Source organism: Neofelis nebulosa, chromosome 4, assembly GCF_028018385.1.
Source record: "Neofelis nebulosa isolate mNeoNeb1 chromosome 4, mNeoNeb1.pri, whole genome shotgun sequence".
In the NCBI taxonomy this organism is placed as follows: domain Eukaryota; kingdom Metazoa; phylum Chordata; class Mammalia; order Carnivora; family Felidae; genus Neofelis; species Neofelis nebulosa.
In genome coordinates this window covers 160,336,552-160,358,194 of record NC_080785.1, presented here as the reverse complement: position 1 = coordinate 160,358,194, position 21,643 = coordinate 160,336,552, and the positions used below count along the sequence as shown (strand labels likewise).

The window sequence follows — 21,643 nt, the reverse complement described above, 5'->3', positions numbered from 1 at the left end:
GATCTCGCGGTCCGTGAGTTCGAGCCCCGCGTCGGGCTCTGGGCTGATGGCTCAGAGCCTGGAGCCTGTTTCCGATTCTGTGTCTCCCTCTCTCTCTCTGCCCCTCCCCCGTTCATGCTCTGTCTCTCTCTGTCCCAAAAATAAAAATAAAAAAAAAAAAAAAAACGTTGAAAAAATAAATAAACGTTAAAAATTTTTTTAAAAAATAAATAATTCTTAGTGAAATAGTTTGCCTTTTTTTCCTAAGTCCTTTTTTTTTTTTAAAGCAACTTTTTTTTTTTTTAAACATTTATTTTTAAGAGAGGGAGAGAAGGGGATAGAGCATGAGCAGAGGGGGGAGGCACAGAATCTGAAGCAGGGACAGCTCAGAGCCAGACGTGGGCTCGAACTCACAAGCTGTGAGATCACGCTTAACCGACTGAGCCACCCAGGTGGCCCTCCTACTAAGTCCTTGAAATCCATCTTGTTACATTTACAGCACACCTCAATTCCGCCCGGCCCCATTTCAAGGGCTCAAAGGTCACTTGTGGCCAGTGGTGACCCTACTGGACAGCACAGGTCGGAGGGAGTTTACTGAATGGTGGGTTGGGCATCGGCCAGAAAGTGCAGCTGGAAATTCCTGGAAGGAAAAAGCCAGTTTCCATATGGGGTGGGGAGACTGGGGACAGCAATCGGGCCACTTAAGGGCCAGCTTCGGTGTTTCCTGCTTTGTAGACATTTCAGCGGAACGGGAACAGAGTTTGAGTTGGCTCAGTCGGTAGGTTACGGGTTGACTGCTGTATGCCGGCTGCTTGTTCGGGTGCTTGCGGTGTAGCAGTGCACCGATTATCCAAACGACCGCCCCCGGGGGTCTCGGTGGAGAGGAAAGAGTCAGAAACTAAACAGCTGCTAAAACACATGCAGAAATGTAATGATAATGGCGAAAAGCGTGCCGAAGGGGAAACGTCGGGTTTTCTAAGGACAGGGGAAAGGAAGGATGGCGTGGGCCGTGGGGGCGGGGCCGGCGATCAAGACCAAGGGCGGCTTCCGGGCGAGAGACGGTGTCCAGGACAAAATGGGTCGGAAAAACAATTAGAGGTGATCGGATTCGACAAGTATTAGTTAAATCTTACGAAATTGCCATTTTAGTTGGTCAAAACCGGTCGAAAATCAGCAACTGCCTATGACTCAACGTAATGTTCAGGGCATAGAATGGATTAGGGGTTCCTCTCTTAGGGCTTGAGTCGAGCTCTGTTTCTAGAGAGGAGGTCTGCAGCCCCCATGAGCTCTACAAGGAGACTGTGATCCTCCCCGCCCCCCGCCCGCCCCGCCATCCCCCAAAACATCAAAACTTGACTCCGCGCCCAGAGACGCTGAGAGAGTTTCTCGCATCACACAGCCCAGAGGGAGGAGGGGCCGAGCTGCTGCCCTGGAATCCCGCCGCTCAGTCTCGCTCCCTGGCCGAGCCTTGTTGATTGTCCCCTTGCGGAGCCCGGAAGCGACCCTCAGTAAACAAAGCCGTGTGTGGGCGCAGCCCCAGCTGCCCGGGGCGCGCTGTCCAGCCGGAGGGGGGCGGGAGAGGAATGTTGTGAATGAACCCAGGACCCGCCCCGAAACTTCGCGTACGGCCTGCGCCACGGGGGTCCTCCTACTGTGATTGGCCGCAGGTGCCCCATGATTGACAGCGCAGCCCGATGAGCTCTCTGATTGGGCTTCCCCCAAAAGACAGGCGGCACATCCAACGAATGAACAGCGAGAATTTAGGGACGGGTCTGGAGGTGCAGCCAATGGTGGAGGAGGGCCTCGGAGGCCGAGGGGGGGGCCAATGGGGACGGGCGGCGGGGGCGGGACGACGGCGGAGGATAAAGCGGCGACTGAGGCAGCTTCATTGTTGTGAAGAGTCTTAAAGGGGCCGCATCACCCGGCCAGCCCGGCGCGGGGCGGGGGTGGGTGCGGCTGGGGTCCCGGGGCGGCCGAGCGCAGAAGACGAACTGGAAGGCGGGTAGGGGGCGCGGGATCCGGCGAAGCAAAGCGGGCATCGGACCGACCCCCCAACAGGCCCCGCCCCGGCCCCGGTCCGGCCGATGGACCCCCCTGCGGCCAAGCGGAGCCGGGGCTGCCCCGTGGGACCTGAGGAGCGCGATGCCGGGGCCGGGGCCGGGGCCGGGGCCGTGCGCGGCCGGGGCCGGCCCGAGGCGCTGCTGGACCTCAGCGCCAAGCGAGTAGCCGAGAGCTGGGCCTTCGAGCAGGTGACGGGGGCGGGGGGTGGGGGGTGGAGGGGGGAAGGGACGCACCCCCAGCCCCTTCTCCGACTTGCCTTCTCCTCCCCTTGCCCAACCCCCAGCCTCGGACCTGCCCCCACATTAGACACTCCCAGAGAGAGATCCCCTTCAGGATCCTTTAGTCCGCCCCGAAACACCCCCTCATCCTCCCATTTCACTTCTTCAAGCCCTGTGACCCGCCCCCATTCCTTTTGCCATCCCTGCCCTCCAGCCCACAAGAACAGAGATGCCCTCAGCGCCCTAGATCCCAGCTCAGGACACTTCCTTCTCCTTCTCCTCCTGCCCCGTAGTCCCTCTCTTCCCACCTCATCCTCAGCACCCCATTCAATCCTCACTCCTCTTTCCAACTCCTGTAAGCCGCCCCCACTTGGACACCCCAGATCGCTGCCCCACACCCCCAGTAGAACCTCCCCCCCCCCCATTTCTACACATCCCAGCCTCGAGATACTCCTTTCTGTCTCTGATCCGTGCCTCCAGAACCCACCTGTCTCCTGGGGAACCCCCCTCCTCCTCCAGCTCCTTCCCCGGGGTCCTGCCCCCCCTCCCTCTGAGACCACCTCCCACTTGGGGCTGCCCAATCCCTCCAGGGTGAGGGTACCCTCCCACATCCCCCTATTTCCCCAGTGCTCGCCCTCCCTCTGCCCCCGCCCCTACCCCCCACCCCCCAGCCATCCCAGTCCTTCCAGGGGATCAGCAGCAGGGCGAGGCCTGGGTCACAGTACCTGGACAGGTGCACTGGAACCCTACCTCTGTAGTTTCTGAGGGCTCTGCCATGATGCCCCAGGGCTGGGGAGGTTAGAGTCCCCTTTTCCAGCCTCAGAGTGGGCCTCTGGAGAGTGGAGGTGTGGCCTGGGTCTGACCAAGCCTTCTGCAGCCCCCATAGGTTCTGTCCTCTGTCTGGCTTTGAGGGGTGTTCTTTGCTCCCTGGCATCTCCAGAGTTAGGAAGTCTGCGGGACTGATGAGTCTGGGCCGCCAAGTGGGGATGGGGCAGGCTCTGATTCACGGCCTGGAAAAATCCCTCCTTAGTCATCTGCCAAACCATCCCCAAGGCCTCAGCCAGTCACTGGCCCACCCACTTCCCCCAGAAACCCAGGACTGGGGGCTCTGGGAGGTTGCCACCCCTCACAATCCTAAACCATCTCTGGGTCTCCCACGTACCTGCCCTGGTCAGGCCTGGTGCTAGGAAAACTCTCGCTCATGGAATCCTCTGCAGCCCTCTGGGATTTGTCGTTCTCCCTCCCACTTTGAGGAAACTGGAGCACAGAGAGGTTGAGAAACGTGCGCAAGGTCACAAAGCCCGTGAGTTAGCAAGCCCAGATTGGAACGCAGGCTCAATCGGCTTGGTTCACTGCCCAGAGCCCACGGGGTGACGAGGACACCCCTCCCTTCCTGTGGGCCGTTGGAAACTGAGAACAGAGTCTGTCTTGGTAGCTGGAGCTTGCCAGCTGTGAGACTGAACAAGTGAATTCACCCCACTTCTGAGCCTCAGAGTCTCCAGGCTGCAAAATGGGGTGATAACTAGTCTCACTTGAGATGTTGCTATGGAAATTATGGGAAATCACATACATAAAGCATTTAGTACAGTGTAGGCTGAGAAAATGGAGACCCGATCACTATTCTTATCACTTTTGTCTCCCTTTCTCTTGCCCCTTCGAAGCCTTGGAGGTGGGTCTATGTTACAGCAGGACCCCCGGACCTGGAATCCAGGAGGGAGGTCGCAGAAAGTTCTGGAACACTAAGTACAGGCCAGGAGTAATTGTAAACGTATTTACATATGTAAATGAATATTTAATCCTCGTGATACTCAGGAGGGCAGTGCTGTTAACATCCCCACATCACGTTTGAAAAAACAAGCACAGAGAGGCAAAGTGACTTGCCCAAAGTCATACTCCTAAGCGGCAAAAGCCAGGGTTCGAGCCGGGGTTTCTAACCCACCGGCCCTTCCCGCAGGTTGAGGAGCGGTTCTCCCGGGTGCCAGAGCCGGTCCAGAAGCGCATTGTGTTCTGGTCATTCCCACGCAGCGAGCGGGAGATATGTATGTACTCGTCGCTGGGCTACCAGCCCCCAGAGGGCGAGCATGATGCCCGGGTGCCCTTCACCCGCGGGCTGCACCTGCTGCAGAGCGGGGCCGTAGACCGAGTGCTGCAAGTGGGTGAGTGCTGGCCCCCACCCCTGCCGGGGAGGCCAGGAGGTCCAGAGCAGGCGCGGAGGAGGAGGAGGAGGGAGTGGAGGGAGGCCTGGGCCAGGGCGAGGGGAGGTTCCAGATGTCTGGCTACCATGCCCGGGAAGGATTATGCAAGAAATTGTGAGCTAAGGATCAGAGATCTGCCTGGACCTCAGGCAGTGGGCTTAGATGCGGCAGGGAGGAAGGATGGTGAACTAGAAAGCAGGGGAAGGAAGGTCCCAGAACTTAGGCAGCAAGGACCAGCTAAGGGCTGAGGGCTGAGGCTATTTCTAGATCCCAGGTGGAGGGCCACTATGGGGATCGGGGTAGAGGTGGAGACAGAGTGATGAAAAGCCCTAGACCTCAGGCTTTGAGTCCACTTGGGGGTGGGTACGGGATTCTGAGCTAAAGGCAAAGGTGGTCCTGGGGTCCTCAGCCAGGACGCTCCTGAGGCAGGCGTCAAGGAGCAATTGTAAACAAGAAGGAGGGGACGTTTCAGACCTCAGGCAGAGGGACCTGGTGATGCTTTAGGGCCAAGGTCTAGAGCCAAAGGTAAGAATGATCCTAGACCTCAGGACACAGGGGCCAGGTGAGGGTTGCAGGCAAAGATCTAGAGGCAGAGGTGAGGAGTCTTGGACCTCAGGCAGAGGGACTCGGGGGAGCTCTCACCAGAGGTCTGGCGGTCTCAGACCTAAGGCAACGAGGCTTAGGTGGGGGCCTAGAGTAGAAGCTTGAGATCAGCTGTGAGGGGTGGTCTTAGGCCTCAGGCAGCGGGGCTCAGGAGCGGACAAGTAGAGGTCGAGCCAGAAAGCGGGTAAGCCCTGGAAAGCTACACCTCTCATGCGGAAGCGCCGCTTCTCCTAACTGGAGGCAGGGGCTTGGCCAAGACGGTCCTCCCTGAACCCTGCCAGCCTGGAGGCCCCCTTGCCCGGACATGGCCCAGCCCACCCCAGGCTTGGCCATCTTCAGCCGGTATGAGGAAGCCACTGTTTCTGTGCCACTGTCTCTCTGCGTGACGCAGCCAGGGCCGGCTGGGGCCTGAGCTGCCCAACCAGTTGGATAAGCCTGGCATCTGGGCTCCCCAGGGGCCAGGGAGGGGCAGGGGGTTGATGGGATGACCTGGCCCCTCGCCTGCCACATCAGCCCCTCACCCCCAAGTGTCATAGGCCTCTGTCATCTTCCCAGGAAGTTACAGGGCCCCCGGAGCCCAGGCTGTATCCACGGTAACCCAAGGGCCGAGAAAACCGCCTTCAACGTCATCATTATAATATTCTTCAGAATTAGAACAGGAGCCAGCATTTATTTAGGACTTACTATATACCTACAGTGAGTGTTCTAAGCATTTACCAAGCATTAGCTCGTTCCATCCTCATCACAAAGGCATGAGGAAGATGTCACTATTCATTCCCATTTGACAGATGAGGAAGCCAGGCACAGAGAGGTTAAGTGGCTTGCTCTAGGTCACTCCGCGGGGATTTGCATCCGGGTCTTGCCTTGCACCATGGACAGCACCCCTGTCTCCCGGGTGACACAGCGGGCGGCTGGTTTGGCTTTGGTCTTAGGGTTCCACCTGAGCGGAAACATCCGGGAGCCGGGGGGCCCCGGAGAGCCCGAGCGCCTCTACCGCGTCTCCATCAGCTTTGACCGCTGCAAGATCACATCAGTGAGCTGCGGCTGCGACAACCGGGACCTCTTCTACTGCGCCCACGTGGTGGCCCTGTCGCTCTACCGAATTCGGCACGCCCGCCAGGTGGAGCTGCGGCTGCCCATCTCTGAGACGCTGTCCCAGATGAACCGAGACCAGCTGCAGAAGTTCGTGCAGTACCTCATCAGCGCCCACCACACCGAGGTGCTGCCCACTGCCCAGCGCCTGGCTGATGAGATCCTCCTGCTGGGCTCCGAGATCAACCTGGTGCACGGTGAGGGCACCCGGGGGCCTGATGGGGCGGCTCGGCCTCAGCTTGCAGCCACCTCGGTGGCCTCGAGGCAGGCATTTGCCATGGAATCCTTAGGTCCCCTGGATCCTTGAGTCGGGGTGAGGAGAGCGCCATGGCCTGAAGTCAAGGTCACACACCTAGTTAAGTGCAGATCCTGGGTCTGACCTGGCCCCGGGCAGATGAGTGAATGGTTGGAAATCAGCCAACCGGGAGATTCAGCCCCCGGGTGGGGGTGCGCCAAGATCACAGGAGCAGGCCTGCGTGTGGGTAGGTGGAGGGCATGAAGGGTATGTGGACGTGGGTGGGTGTCGGGTGGGAGACAGACCAGGAGGCGTTGTGAGCTCCGGGAGGGTTTGGAGCTACAGGGGGCTGGGAGAGGGTGGCGTAGGATGGACGCTAGGGAGATGGCTGGGCCGTTGGGAATGGTGGGGTGTTGGGTGAGCGAATGATCATGTAGGATGGTGGGTGAATGGGGAGTGGGTGGTATTGACCGCATCGGTGAGGGGGGATGGGCTTTGATTAGGATCAAGGTAGACCGAGGGTGGTGGACAGATGGGAGCTGGTGGAAGATTGGAAACCCCGGCCTCACTTTTCCTCCGTCCCCGCAGGTGCCCCAGACCCCACAGCGGGCGCAGGCATCGAGGATGCCAACTGCTGGCACCTGGACGAGGAGCAGATCCAGGAGCAGGTGAAGCAGCTGCTATCCAACGGCGGCTACTACGGCGCCAGCCAGCAGCTGCGCTCCATGTTCTGCAAGGTGCTGCGCAGGCGCGGCGAGGCCGGGGACTGGGAGGTGCCGGCGCCCCGCCCCCTCCTCACCACCCCGCCCCACCCCCATCCCCGGCACAGGTGCGGGAGATGCTGCGCATGCGGGACTCCAACGGGGCGCGCATGCTGATCCTCATGACTGAGCAGTTCCTGCAGGACCCGCGCCTGGCCCTGTGGCGGCAGCAGGGCGCTGGCATGACCGACAAGTGCCGGCAGCTTTGGGACGAGCTGGGTAAGGCCTATTCCGAGGCGGCGCACTGGACCCGGGGCTCCCGCTCCCGCGGCGGCCCTGGCAGCCAGGTCTTGCCCACCCTGACATTAGGGTCTGGCCCCTGAATCCTGTCTCTGCTCATTTGCCCCTCTGATGTAAGAGGCACTGTACCGGGTGCTGGGGCTGCAGCAGAAAACAAAGATTAAATACCTGCCCTCTTGGAGCTGACACTGAACACTATAAGATCCTATCAAATACTACCAACCCCTCTGACCACACCTTTTCCATAAGGGCGACTGTCTGGCTTTGGCTTTGTGGGCCACTGGTCTCTGTCACAGCTTCAGTTTTGACCATTGTCGTGGAAAAGTAGCCCCTGACATATCACCAGATGGGCGTGGCAACGTCCCAATACAGTTTTGTTTACAGCGGCTATTTATGTGAATTTCACGTAATTTTCACAGGTCCCAAAATCTTCTGATTTATTTTTCCCTCACCATTTGAAAACATAGAAGTCAATCGTAGCTCGCGGGCCGTTCAGACCAGGGGGCGGGTTCGATTTTATCCACGGGCAGTAGTTTGCTGACCCCTGTAAACAGATGGTGATAAGTGCTATAGGGGAAAAAAAAAAAAAAAAAAAAAACAGAAGAGGAAGAGTCTGGGTTCCAGTCCCGACTTCCCAGCTGTGTGACCTTGAGCAACTGCTTTTACCTCTCTGGGCGGTAAGGTGAAAAGACCATCAGTTGCAACCTCTCAGAGGCTGGAGATGAGGGGTCAGCAGAGACCAGTGCCCGGCACGCACTAGGCACTCCACAGGTGTGTGCCCGTTCCTATTGTCATGAATGCTGAGCCTGCGTCGTGCCCACACTGACCACCCGCCCTCCCTCCCCAGGGGCCCTGTGGGTGTGTGTCGTCCTGAGCCCCCACTGCAGAACAGAGGAGCGAGTGAGCTGGCTGCAGCTGCTTGGCAAGTGGGACAAGCTGGACGTGTGCCCGCTGGAAGAGGGCAACTACTCTTTTGACGAGCCCAGCCTGCAGCCCACCATGGCCCTCAGCCGAGGTAGGAGAGGGGTCCCTGCCATTCCCCCTGCAAAAAGCTGGCCTGGTGCCCAGTCTCCCCATCACGGTGCTCTGGGGGAGAGCAGAGGGGCCCCCAGCCCCTGCCAGCAGGAGGGAGGGAGTGCCCAGGCAGGGGCGGCAGGCAGCCTGAGTCACAGGAAGTGAAATGTTTAAGGCGCTTATAGTTCTGGGCTGCTCTCCTGGCCATGGAGGCAGGGGTGGGGGGACAGAGAGAAAAGGAAAAAGCTATTGAGAAGAGAGAGACAGGTAGAGTCAAGATGGAGGAACGGAGGAAGAGAGAGAGGAGAAAGTGAGGAATGGGGGTGGGGGTAGAGATGGAGAGAGAAAGGAATGGAGTCCAGGGAAGGGGCAGGACGGACAGAGAGACCAATGGACAGTTATTCCACCTCCATTGTCCATTGGCATGAAGGGCTATAACAGCTCCTCCAACAGAGCCATCACTGAGCCCAGAGTCTAGTCCCCAGCTGGCACCCAGTCAGGGGAGCTGGCCTCAGCCCCGAGTGCTAGGCCCCCTTACCAGGCCATGTTGGGCGCCTCTCCCGCAGGCCCAGAGGAGGAGGAGGAAGAGGAGGTGGGGGCTAGAGGTTCCCGCCACACCGTCTTCGGCCGCGCCCTGCAGGCTGGGTCGCTGCACTGGAGCGACACTCACCTGCAGAGGATCCTGGCCAGCGACGCCTACGGCCCCAGCCTCACAGGCACCATGGGCGGTGAAAAGCCAACCTTTGACCCCCAGGGCCGCCCACTGTGGCTGGGTGAGCCCTTCCCCACCGCTTGCGCCCGTGTGGACACCCTGCGTGCCCATGGATACCCCCGTCAGGCCCTGCGGCTGGCAGGGGCCATAGTCAACTCACTCCGGCTGCAGCGACGGCATCAGCTTGAAAGCTACAAGCAGCAGAAAAAAGGTGGGTGCCACGACTGTCATACTACCCTGGGGCTCTAGACACAAATGCCGACTGCTGGGCACTGTGGCAACCCTGACATCTGTGGGTACTGCTCGGGGTCCCACCGGGAAAGCCAGATCAGTCAAAGGTGTCGGGAACCGAAAAGAATTTAATACAGGGGATTGAGGCCTCACAAAACTACTGGAAGGGCTGCAGCATTAAGAGTCAGGGATACCACTGCTTAGGCTCAAGAACCTGAACTTCCGAAGTACAGGGATTACAGCAAACTGCTGACATTGAGCTCAGCAGCCTGTGGCTGCACTGTGGGCTGCGTCCAGGAGGACACTCGGAACCTTCTGGCAAGCCCTTGTGTCTGTGCCCTGCACAGTCACACACCTGCTCATGGAGGCTGCAGAAGAGCCTCATCCTTTCCCAGCCTCTGCACCTCACGCAAAGGAGCCTGGGACTTGTAGTTTCTTTCTTTTTTTTTTTTTTTTTAATTTTTTTTTTTCAACGTTTTTTATTTATTTTTGGGACAGAGAGAGACAGAGCATGAACGGGGGAGGGGCAGAGAGAGAGGGAGACACAGAATCGGAAACAGGCTCCAGGCTCCGAGCCATCAGCCCAGAGCCTGACGCGGGGCTCGAACTCACGGACCACGAGATCGTGACCTGGCTGAAGTCGGACGCTTAACCGACTGCGCCACCCAGGCGCCCCATGGGACTTGTAGTTTCTAAGCTTCCAGCTCCCGTGGAACAGGATGGGTGCACCAGCCACAAGTCTTTCAGAAACGTGGACCTAGCGTGCCCAGATTTTCAAGACAGGCCAGAAATCTGGATTGTATGATGTGCAAATTTACTGATTTTTTTTTTTTTTCCAACGTTTTTTATTTATTTTTGGGACAGAGAGAGACAGAGCATGAACGGGGGAGGGGCAGAGAGAGAGGGAGACACAGAATCGGAAACAGGCTCCAGGCTCCGAGCCATCGGCCCAGAGCCCGACGCGGGGCTCGAACTCACGGACCGCGAGATCGTGACCTGGCTGAAGTCGGACGCTTAACCGACTGCGCCACCCAGGCGCCCCATGATTTTTTTTTTTTTAATGTTTATTTGTTATTGAGAGACAGAGAGATAGCGCGTGAGCAGGGGAGGGGCAGAGAGAGAGGGAGACACAGAATCCGAAGCAGCCTCCGGGCTCTGAGCTGTCAGCACAGAGCCCGACGCGGGGCTCAAACTCACAAACCGCAAGATTACGACCTGAGCCAAAGTCGATTGCTTAATGGACTGAGCCACTTGGGCACCCCTGATTTTTTTTTTTTTTTAAGTTTATTCATTTGGGGGATGGAGACAGTGAGTGGCGGGGGGTGGGGGGTGGGAGGGAGGCGAAGAGAGAGAATCCGAAGCAGGTTCCACGCTGACCCTGGTGCAGGACTCAAACTCACCAACAGTGAGATCATGACCTGAGTCGAATTTGGACGCTTAACCAACTGAGCCACCCACGTGCTCCCATTTACTGAATTTTTTAAACATGGGCACCAAGTTCAAATTCGTATTAGGGGGACCAAAAAAAGCCACAGTGTATGGGCCAAAAAAAGAACATATTTGTGGACTGGGTTATGGGGAGGCAGGAGGGCAACTTATCAGGAAATTGAGCCCAGGGTATAACGGGAACCTGGGGGATCTGGGACCCTGGCAGAGTTCTGGCCTGGCCTAGAGGCACAGAGAAACCCCGCCCTGCCGCAGAACCACCGAGAGCTGTACATCTTAGGGATGTATTGTGGTTTTCCAGGGGAACAGGAGGGAGGGACAGCGTTTCAGGTAGAAGAACAACATGGGCAGGATCCCAGAGGCAGGAGTGGGAGGAGATCGGAGAATGGGCTTTCGGATGGGGCAGGTGGCCACGTGGGGTCGGGACAGCTGGGCGAGATGAAAATGATGGGAGGGATTAAGAAGAGGAGAATGGCACCGGTTAGGTGTTTCAGAAAGCACCCAGTTTTCATCCTGTGACCCGCCAGGCCTAGGTCTGGCTGTGGGACAGGAGGCCAAGGCTGTGGAGGCGAGGGCTGCTACAGAGCTCAGGGGGCAGAGAAGATGGCTGCCGGTGGGTGGGCAGTGGGCCGGCGCTGGGAGGCCGGGCTAGGGGTTCAAGGGCAGACCCCCCCCCCCCACACACACACACACTAGGCTTGTGGAGGGGCAGGCACTGAGCCCCCCCATACTGCCTGCAGAGCTGCTGCAGAAAGGGAACACGTGCATCACCAACACGGAAGGCTGGGTGGGCCACCCCCTGGACCCTATTGGCTGCCTCTGCAGGGCGCTCCTGGAGGCCTGTCGCCTGGAGGAGGAAACCCTCGCCCTTTACCCAGGTGCCTACACTGGGGCCCCTGGGAGGAAGAGGGGCATCCCCCCACCCTCCCCGGCCCAGCACCCCGAGAAAAGAAAGTGGGGCCGCACCCTTATCCTTGGCCACACCCCCTAACCGGTGCCAGCCGCCCGTAGACTCCGCTTCTCCTGACCGCGAGGCCACCGTAGACCTACGTGTCTGCTGGTAGGAAGTGTCTGGTTAGAGCTGGGAGCCGCTGGGTTCCCCCTAAACCTAAGCCCCCAGGCCCCCCGCTTGAGGTGAAGAGCCGCTGGGGTCCCAGGAAGCGGGTCCTGAAGCCCGAAACCCGTGTCCCACAGACTCGGGCCCCGAGAAGCGGAAGGTGGCCTACCAGCACGTGCCGGTGCCCGGGAGCCCTGGGGAGTCCTACCTGGCGCTGGCCCTCGAGGTGGCACTGCTGGGCCTGGGGCAGCAGCGGGCCCTGCCCGAGGGGTTGTACGCCCAAGACAAGGTGGTGCGCAGCGAGGAGCAGCTGTTGGCCCTGCTGGAGGAGGTGGAGCTGGACGAGCGGCTGGTGCAGGTGCTGCGCAGACAGGCCGGGCTGCTGCTGGAAGGTGAGGCCCCGCCCCCAGCCCGCTCCTGAAGGCGGGGTCCCGCCCCCGACCTGCGGTGGTCGGTTGCTGCCGGATCTCGAGACCCGGCTCTCGGCCCTCATAGTTCGCTCCGCTCCGAGCTCGGCAGGCAGCGCCTAAAAGGTGAGACCCGGCCCTTAGCCCTGCTCCCGAGAAAGTTCCGGCAGCCAGTAGCCGCTGTGGCCTCTGAGGCGCTGCCCCTCTCTCCCACCTTGGAGTCGAGGAGCCTGGTCCCTGATGCCCAGCTGGACTTCACTGGCTCTGCCCGTGGCCCTGCCTTCTGAGGCCCCCACCCGCCCCTGGAGCGGGTGCAGCCCCGTCTCGTATCTGAGTCCTGCCTCCTACCAAGGGGGAGGCCGGGTCTCCTCTTCGGATTCTCCTGCGCTTTTCTGACTCGGCCCTGCACCCCCATCTCCGCGACCTCTTTAACCCCCAACCCCTGCCCCTCTGTCCTGGGGCCAGCCTACCCCCTACTCAGAGCCTGGGGAGGGGTGGAGACGAGCCCTCACGTGGGGGCTGAGCTCGGCATGCCCCTGCAGCCGGTCCCTTCAGTGGCTTCGGAGAGGTGCTCTTCCGGGAGAGCGTGCCCATGCACACCTGTGCCCGCTACCTGTTCACCGCGCTGCTGCCCCACGACCCTGACCTGGCCTACCGCCTCGCGCTGCGAGCCATGAGGTGAGAAGGGGCAGCTGGGGACTGGCCCAGGGGACCGGGCCGGACTGGAGGGTGAGAGGCGCCCTTGGAGCCCCGTCTTCCCGCCTGAACTCACAGCCTGCTTAATTCCGTCTCCCTCACGCTGGCAGCCCGGTTGCCCTGTGCTTTTGATTATTAAATATGCATGGGTGTTATGATCTTGAATTTGAGAGATATCCACACGGCACAGAATTCAGAGTCCTTTTCTAGACATTTTTGTCCCAACCTACCCAGATCTCTTCCGAGGCAAGCCGTGTCACCACTTTCTTATCTAACCCACAAGAATCAAGATTTCGGCAAACCCATGGTCTGGAAATTGAAAGTTGGTCTTCCTTTTACACCCATGATGCATCCTGTATCTCTTTCTTGCACCTGCAACTTTTTTTTTTTTCTTTTAGAGAAAAAGTGCCCGCAGGGGAGGGCAGAGGGAGGGTGAGGGAGAGAGAGAGGGGGTGGGGGTGGGGTGGATTTCAGGCAGGCTCCACGCTCAGCACAGAGCCTGACATGGGGCTTGATTTCACGACCTGAGCCAAAATCCAGAGTTGGACACAACTGACTGAGCCACCCGGGAGCCCCAGCGGAATTTTTAGAGGTCCTCTGTGTACTAAGCCATGCCCAACAAATAAAGTGCAGTCTGTCCCCAATCTCAGACGATCCCATTTAGGGTGCATCTTTCCAGAATATTTGGAAAGAATCATCTCTGAAGAGCTGTGGATATCTAAGCAGGACCCAGCAAATTAACAGCCCACGGGCCAGATTCAGCCTGCCACCTGTTCCTGTACAACCCAGGAGACGAGAATGGTTTTTACATTTTTAAGTGTTTGAAAATAAAAGAATATTCTGCGACCCATGGAAAGTATATGAAACTCAGGTTTCAGTGTCCAGCAGTAAAGTTTTATTGGCATGCAGCCACGCCCATTCATTTATGTATCGTCTGTGGCTAATTTACATGGCAGTGGCAGAGTTGTTGGGACAGGGACCAAATGGCCTGCACAGCCAAAAATACCGGCTGTCCAGACTCGTGCAAAGAAACGGTGCCGGTCCCTGGTCCAAATCCACGGCTCACATTACCTCGTGTAATCTTAACAACCTAGAGAAGTAAGTATGTTGACCCCCGTTTTACACGTACACACACTTAAAGTGTGTCCAGAGTCACATGTTGAGGAAACTTCAGTAATATTTGAAACCAGAATAGTCTTGACTCCTCTTCCGTGCTGTTGATCCCATCTGACAACTTAGAAGAACTTTCTAAATATAAACTACATCTATAGAGAGCGAGCCAGTTAACAATATGCCGTAGCGGGCACGTAAAGTCCTCCCCCAAACATTTGTGTGCTCAGCATTGTTCTGGCTGCTGGATATGCAGCAGTGAATAAAATAGTCACAAATGCCCGCCTTCATGGAGCTGAGGTTTTAGGGCAGGAGAGACAATCAAGAAATTAATAGGGGGGCCCGGGTGGCTCAGTCGATTTAAGCGTCCGACTCCTGATTTCAGCTCAGATCATGATCTCCCCATTTGTGAGATCAGGCCCCGTGTTGGGCTCTGCCCTGACAGCATGAAGCCTGCTTGGAATTCTCTCTCTCTCAAAACAAATAAACTTTAAAATTAAAAAAATATATAGGTAGGGGCACCTGGGTGGCTCAGTCGGTTAAGTGTCTGACTTATCCTGACGGCTCAGGTCATGATCTCACAGTCCGTGAGTTCAAGCCCCGCATCAGGTTCTGTGCCGACAGCTCGGAGCCTGGAGCCTGTTTCAGATGCTGTGTCTCCCTCTCTCTCTACCTCTCCCCTACTTGCACTCTGCCTCTCTCTCTCAAAAATGAAATAAAAACAGAAAAAAAAATTAAAAAAAAATATATAGGTAAACTATATTGTGTGTCAGATGTGACCTATAGCAAAGAAGCCCTGGGAGAAGTTGGGAGTGGGAAGTTCACACGGTGCGGGGGTGGGGGGTGTCACGGAAGAGCCCACTGAAAAATATTTGAGCAAAGACTTGAGGGAGGTGAGGAAGAAGCCATAAGGATGTCTGGGGAAGAGTGTTCCAGGCAGAGGGAGCAGCATGTGCAAAGGCCCTGAGGTCGGACTGTGCTTCATTGTATTTGAGGGACATTGAGGGGAATGGTACCTGGAACAGAGTAGGGGTGACAGAAAGGCTAACAGGGGCTGCATCAGGACACAAATAACCTCACATTTTTATTGGCCCTGGCATATGAATAGAGTATCGTTTATTTAATCAACTGTGAAGGGTATCAGCAGTACTTTAGTGAACATCTTGCGCTTCTCCCCCTCCCCGTCCCCTGCCCCAGGCTGCCTGTACTGGAGACCGCGTTTCCAGCCGGAGAACCTCACCCCAACCCGCTGGACTCCATCATGAGCAACCGCTTCCCCCGCTGGTTCATCCTTGGCCACCTGGAGACCCGCCAATGCGAGCTGGCTTCTGCCATGCTGACAGCTGCCAAGGGTGAGGACAGCGGCTGCCCCCTGTCCCCCTCTGCCTTCTCTTTCCTCCTTTCTGTCATGCCTCCCCTCTCCCTTTTACTCCTTCATCAGATTTCAGTTTTCCTTGAGCACTTCCTAGATGGCCCAGGCAGTGCCCCGGGTACTAGGGACACACAACACCGTTCCGAATCCCGTGCCCTGTGATGTTACGTTCTAGTGGGGGCAGGCAGACCACGCGCAAGGTAAACAGTTATGGTACTCAGTAAGCAAGAGAGGCAGAAGTGCCTAAAGCAGGCTAATGCTTAAGCCAAGAGGACTGAGCTATGGCCGATATCTGCTGTCCGAGTCACCTGGAGCCTCCATGACAGAACCACAGACCAGGGGGCGCAAACAACAGACGTTTATTTTCTCACGGCTCTGGGGGCTGGAAGTCCGAGATCAGGGTGCCAGCCTGGTCGGTTCCCAGTGAGGACTCTCTTCCTGGCTTGCAGACGGCCACCTTCCTGTTGTGTCTTCCCTTGGCAGAGAAAGAGCTCCAAGTTCTTCCTCTTCTCAGGAGGACACTGATGCCATCACGGTGCCCTACCCTCAGGACCCAGTGCCTCTGGAAGTCCCCACCCCCAGATACCATCATCCTGGGGATCCGGGCTTCACCATGAATCTGGGGAGGGTGCAGTCCAGGCCTGGAGAGCATTCCAGGCAGAGGGAACAGCCAGTTCACAGGCTCTGAGGCTAGATTGTGCCTGGTATGTTTGAGGAACAGAGAAGGCCCGTGTGGCTGAAAGTGGAGCGACAGAATTATAGGATCAGGGCCGGTGACAATAACAGCAATAGAAGCTCATATTTCTATAGCTCTTGCCCTGTTAAAGCTTTTCAAGTGTGGGCTCCCCATCCCGTGAGGCAGGTAGCATAGTGTTAGTTTAACCCGTTTTACAGATGGGGCAGCCAAGGCACAGAAAGGTGGAGTGCCTTGCTCAGCATCACACAGCTAGTGAATGGCAAGGCAGGGATTGGGACCCTGGTGCTCTGGGTCCAGAATCAATGCCCTTGACAATTAGGGGTCCTTTTGTGGCTTTGTCCCGCTGGGTGAGGGAGTACCAAGAGTGGTCTGGATCTTTACGGAACCACTGCGGAACCACTGCCGGGTGCTTCTCCCTCCTCACACGGGTGCACCTAGTGGGGAGGAAGCTGTGTGAACAGGTCAGGCGGCAGCAGGGTCTGGTGCCAGGTGTGCTGACCCTGCCCTCCTCCTTCCCTCACCCCAGGAGACCCCAAGTGGCTGCATGCGGTGCTGGGCTCCATCCAGCAGAACATCCACTCGCCTGCCCTGCTTTTCAAGCTGGCCCAGGACGCCTGCAAGACGGCCACCCCTGCCAGCGCGCCTCCGGACACCACGCTGCTGGGCATTGCGCTGGAACTGGGCCTGCAGGTGGGCGGGAGTCGGGGGGGGGGGGGGGGGGAGGGGAGGGGAAGGCTGCCTGAGGCCCCGCCTGCGTGTGAGCGACACCTCTGGGGGCGGGGCCGCGAGGAGCCCTGTCTGGGGATGAGGGAATGGTCACCAGCTGGGGTGGGCTTATGAGTGAGGGACTCTGTGGCAGAGTCTGAAGGTGACAGTCCACTTCTGGAGGTGTGACTGAGGACAAGGATGCGGGTCCCGGGTCCCGCAGGTGAGCCGGTGGGCCACAAAAAGCAGCAGAGCCTAGGGTGCTGGGCTTGGGGTGGGGCCTGGGGCTGGTGTGCCTGAGGCTAGGGCCCCTGGGTGGGCGGGGCTGAAGCTGAAGGAGCAGAGCCAATAAGGAGCCTGCTTGGGGGCGGGGCTTGCTGGGAACCGGCCTGGAAGGAAAGGTCACCGCGGAGGGGGCGGGGCCCGGGGGAGGGTCCTGAAGGTGAGGAGCCACCTCTGAGTCTGAGATCTTCGAGGGCGGGCCTGCGAGTTGGGGCCATCCCCAGGGGCCGCCCGGGCAAGGGCTGTCCTGCTGCGGCAAGTCAGAGGCCAGCAGGGGTGCAGCTTGGAGGTGAGGAGTCAAAAGCAGGGTGTGGGACCCGGAGGGGGCGGGGCCTCAGAGTGCTTGCGAAGTAAAATAGGAGGATAGGGAACAGTTGGGGGCAGGCTTGCAGGATGGGTTGGGACCTTCCCAGAACTGGCAAGCAGGGGGGCTGCAGAAGGCGGGATTAGCCCCCGAACAGAACAACCTCCTGTGGGGGAGTGGAGCCATGGCAGAGGGTATGTGGGAGGTGAGAGCAGGGAGGGGTCCCTTAGAGAGGTGACACACTGTTTAGGAGCCTTCAGAAGGCAGAGCCCCCAGACAGGACTTGGGGAGGGAGCCGGGGGGGAGAGGCAAGCAGGGAAGGTGGGACTTGTGGGGCAGGTGCTTTGGGCCTCCAGGGGGAAATCTGACACGAGCATGGAACTTTCTAGAGAGAAGGGGCAGGTTGGTTGGTTGTCTGGGGTAGGCTCCGTGGGGCCTCAGAATAACACCGACAATAACAGTAACAGTCATGGCTGGCGTTGGGCTGAGCGCTTTGAAGCAACCAGTACTGTGCAATCGCACTTTCAGAACAACCCTGTGCGGTAGATACTATTTTTAATCCCCATTTTATTTTTTTAGTTTTTTGTTATTTTAATTTTTGAGAGAGAGACAGCATGAGCAGGGGTGGGGCAGAGAGAGGAGGAGACACAGGATCCGAAGCAGGCTCCAGGCTCCAAGCTCTCAGCACAGAGCCCCACGCGGGGCTTGAACCCCAAACTGCGGGATCATGACGTGAGCTGCGGTTGGACACTTCACCGACTGAGCCACCCAGGCGCCCCTTTAATCCCCATTTTATAGACGAGGAAACCAAGGCCCCAGGAGGCCAGGCCACATGTCCAGATTGTGTGGCTCACTGATTCAGCCCTTAACTTCCGAGTCTCCTGGGCCCCTCAGGATCCCTGATCCCCTTCCCTGTCCCCTCCCACGCTGCAGGTGATGCGGATGACCCTGAACACCATGACCTGGAGGCGGAGGGAGATGGTGCGTTGGCTGGTCAGCTGTGCCACAGAGATTGGTGAGAGTCCCCCAGTGAACCTGCCGTCTGTCTCCCTATGGCGGCAGGCAGGCATGAGAGAGAGGCCGGGCCTTTGCCCTGACTCCAGCCCGAGCTCAGGGCCAGGCTGGTGCGATGGGCGTTGTGGGGGGACAGAGCTGGACAGAGGCCCAGAAGCTGGCCAGGCTAAAGTGGCTTGGAGAAGGGACAGCGGCTCCAAAGCGTGCCCTCTCCCCACCCAGCCCCGCTGCTCCCCGCTCCTTTGGAAAGGTGGGGTGCGGCTTCCGTCAGGCTTGGGGTGGCGGCAGAGGGGTTGTGTCTTCAGCCCTGGGTGGTGGGGACGGCGCATCAGGGCAAACCTGTGCCCGCACCTGGGAGTCCCCGCCCTTCTTCCCGGCCAGCTTTGCCCTCTTGCCTCCCCCCAGGCCCCCAGGCCCTGATGAATATCATGCAGAACTGGTACTCCTTATTCACACCAGTGGAGGCTGCCACCATCGTGGCGGTGACAGGCACCACGCACGCCACGCTGTCGCGGCTGCAGCTGGATCCGCCCCGGCGGGAGGAGCTCTGGGCCTGTGCGCGCACCCTGGCCTTGCAGTGCGCCATGAAAGACCCGCAGAACTGTGCCCTGCCCGCCCTCACCCTGTGCGAGAAGAACCACGCGGCCTTCGAGGCGGCCTACCAGATCGTGCTGGACGCCGCGGCCGGCGGTCTGGGCCACGCCCACCTCTTCACCGTGGCCCGCTACATGGAGCACCGTGGCCTCCCACTGCGGGCGTACAAGCTGGCCACGCTGGCCCTGGCGCAGCTCAGCATCGCCTTCAACCAGGACAGCCACCCCGCCGTCAACGATGTGCTCTGGGCCTGCTCGCTCAGCCACTCGCTGGGCCGCCATGAGCTCTCTGCCATCGTCCCCCTCATCATCCGCAGCATCCACTGTGCCCCCATGCTCTCTGACATCCTGCGCCGCTGGACCCTCTCGGCACCTGGCCTGGGGCCCCTGGGGGCCCGTCGGGCCGCCAAACCGCTGGGCGCTGACCGGGCGCCGCTCTGCCAGCTCCTGGACGCCGCGGTGGCGGCCTACATCGCCACCAGCCACTCGCGCCTCACGCACATCAGCCCGCGGCACTACGGTGACTTCATCGAGTTCCTAGGCCAGGCCCGTGAGACCTTCCTGTTGGCGCCTGACGGGCACCTGCAGTTCGCCCAGTTCCTGGAGAACCTCAAACAGACCTACAAGGGCAAGAAAAAGCTCATGCTGTTGGTGCGGGAGCGCTTCGGTTGAGGGGCTGCGGCCCCCTTCACCCCGGCCTCCGCGGCACCAGCGCCCCGTCCAGGGCCTCGGCACTGGAGGCCCACGTGGCGTTTCAGTATTAAGTCAGGGAAGGAGCCCGGCCGGAGCTAGGAGATCTTGCCTGCCATCCCCTGGAGGCCTGCTGGGGGGGTGACTTCCTGCCACACGCGTGCCTAGAAGTGTGCAAGTGAGTGCGAGACGTGAGGATCAGAAGCCATACCGCCACCCAGGGGCCCGGAAGGGGGTGTGTGCTTGGGCAGCTGGTATGACCCCGCCTTGGGCACCCCAAAAGCAATAGGCAAGCTCTCCCTCCCCAGACAGGCAGGCCTGGCTTGGACTGGGGGTGGGGGTGGGAGCTTCGAGGCAGGACGTTCCAGAAAGTGGCTCTTAAAGCCAGCGTAGCAGACCGCCCCACACCCCACTCTGGGTGGCCAGGGGACTCCTGTTAGGGCATCTAAATCTCCTTTTGTACCCTCCCCTCACCGCCTCAGGGGCCCCATTCTGCATCCCAGGGCCTCCTCCAGGCTGCCCAGCTGGGACCAATGGCTCATTCCCACTGAAGGATTTGAAGAGGCCTCAGGCCTCAGCCACATACCTCACCCCCCTTCCGGCCAGGACTCCCATTCCCGAGGATGCCAAGGTCCCAGGGCAGGCTCAAGGGGTCACTACTGTCCCTCCCCCTACCTGCTAGTCACTGGATACAACTCAGGAACTGAGCCAGGCTCACACTGTCCTCCAAACCTGGGGGGGGGGCGGGGGGGGGGAGATGAGCGCAGGAGAGCCAGGGACTCCCCGCCCCAGATCTGGAAAGGAGACAGGTTGGCATCCTGGCATTTCCGACTCTGGCTCTCTCTTTCTCCTGCTCTGTGTCCCTGCTCCTCCCCTCATCTTACTCTCTCCCTTTCCCTATTTCCCTTCATTTAGCCTTTCTATTTGTGTCTCAATCTCAGCTGCTGACTCTCTTGGGTCTCCCTTTCCCACCTTGGCCCAGGGAGGAAGAGGGAGAGTGTCCCAGCCCAATCACCCCTTCTGTCTTTTCTCCTCTTGTAATTAAGGACAAAATCATGTCATTTTGTAACTTTTTTTCTATTTATTGAACCGTATATTGTATTTCCTTTTTTTTTTTTTTTTTAATAACACAGCTTTTGAGACTGAGGTGTGTCCCCTACCCCCCTCCCCCGCCCCGAACCCAGCCTTGGCTGCTCCCGGCACAACTTCAAGCGAGGGGTGGAATGGGAGTGCTTGCTGGTTTCGTCCGTTCACAGTAGTGTAGATAATAGGGCTGAGAGCTGGGCAAGCCCCAAGAGGAGAGCTTTACACCTGTCACCTGTTACAGCACGTGTCACAGTGGCCCTACGAGTCGGGAAGAATATCATTTCCGGGAATAGCGGGGTTCCAAAGCGTAAGGAAAGGCAGAGCCTGATCAGTACCATGGTGAAGCCAATGACCCTGCCCACCTCGGACAGCATGGCCCTTGAACTGCTGGGAATGGCCACTAGGGGGTGCCCTGCCTCCAGACACCAATGTTGGAGGTACTTGTCTCCAAGTTGCTGAAAGCGGGGACCCAGATAGGTGCTGGGTGCGCCTGGGTGGGGGAGACACACACAAGACAGGAATCCCGGGCTTCGACTCGGCCTTGGTGGGCGGGTTCTGGCGTCGGCGAGAAATGCAGGTGGGTGTGGTCAGCGAGGGGCGCGGCCTGGGCGTGTCTGGATTCCTACGCCGCTGTGGAGGCTTCCAGTCCCCAAATGGAGTGAGCCGTCTGGGGGGCCGCAAAGAAGGCCTTCGGTTGCCTTCTTTCCCTAGTTCCCTGAGAAGCAGGACGCCACCCCCCCCCCCCCCGCCCTTGTCTTTAGGGTGTGGCGGATAGATGAACAAGTGTGTCTGGGTCACTGTCAGGGCCGGGGCAAGCGAGGACGGGCTTCGCGGCCAGGCGGG

At 58.8% G+C, this 21,643-nt stretch overlaps 1 protein-coding gene across 1 annotated transcript; it reads left to right on the top strand.

The window, feature by feature from the left end:
* Positions 1 to 1,845: 1,845 nt before the first annotated feature.
* ZSWIM4 (zinc finger SWIM-type containing 4) lies at positions 1,846 to 20,815 on the top strand. Its single transcript, XM_058727799.1, has 14 exons — positions 1,846 to 2,228; positions 4,213 to 4,414; positions 5,989 to 6,345; positions 6,972 to 7,120; positions 7,213 to 7,363; positions 8,232 to 8,399; positions 8,965 to 9,321; positions 11,528 to 11,665; positions 11,982 to 12,236; positions 12,794 to 12,929; positions 15,255 to 15,409; positions 16,653 to 16,816; positions 18,351 to 18,432; positions 18,837 to 20,815. Exons 1-14 carry the CDS (start codon positions 2,064 to 2,066, stop codon positions 19,694 to 19,696), a joined length of 3,339 nt encoding a protein of 1,112 aa, XP_058583782.1. The 5' UTR covers positions 1,846 to 2,063; the 3' UTR covers positions 19,697 to 20,815.
* Positions 20,816 to 21,643: the final 828 nt, after the last annotated feature.

What these genes read in the sequence shown, in the direction of transcription:
- ZSWIM4 (XM_058727799.1), top strand. Translation starts at nt 2,064, where the DNA reads ATGGACCCCCCTGCGGCCAAGCGGAGCCGGGGCTGCCCCGTGGGACCT. An exon ending in AACCCTCGCCCTTTACCCAG is followed by an intron (nt 11,666 to 11,981) that starts GTGCCTACACTG and finishes CGTGTCCCACAG; the next exon opens with ACTCGGGCCCCGAGAAGCGG. An exon ending in CATGCTGACAGCTGCCAAGG is followed by an intron (nt 15,410 to 16,652) that starts GTGAGGACAGCG and finishes CCCTCACCCCAG; the next exon opens with GAGACCCCAAGTGGCTGCAT.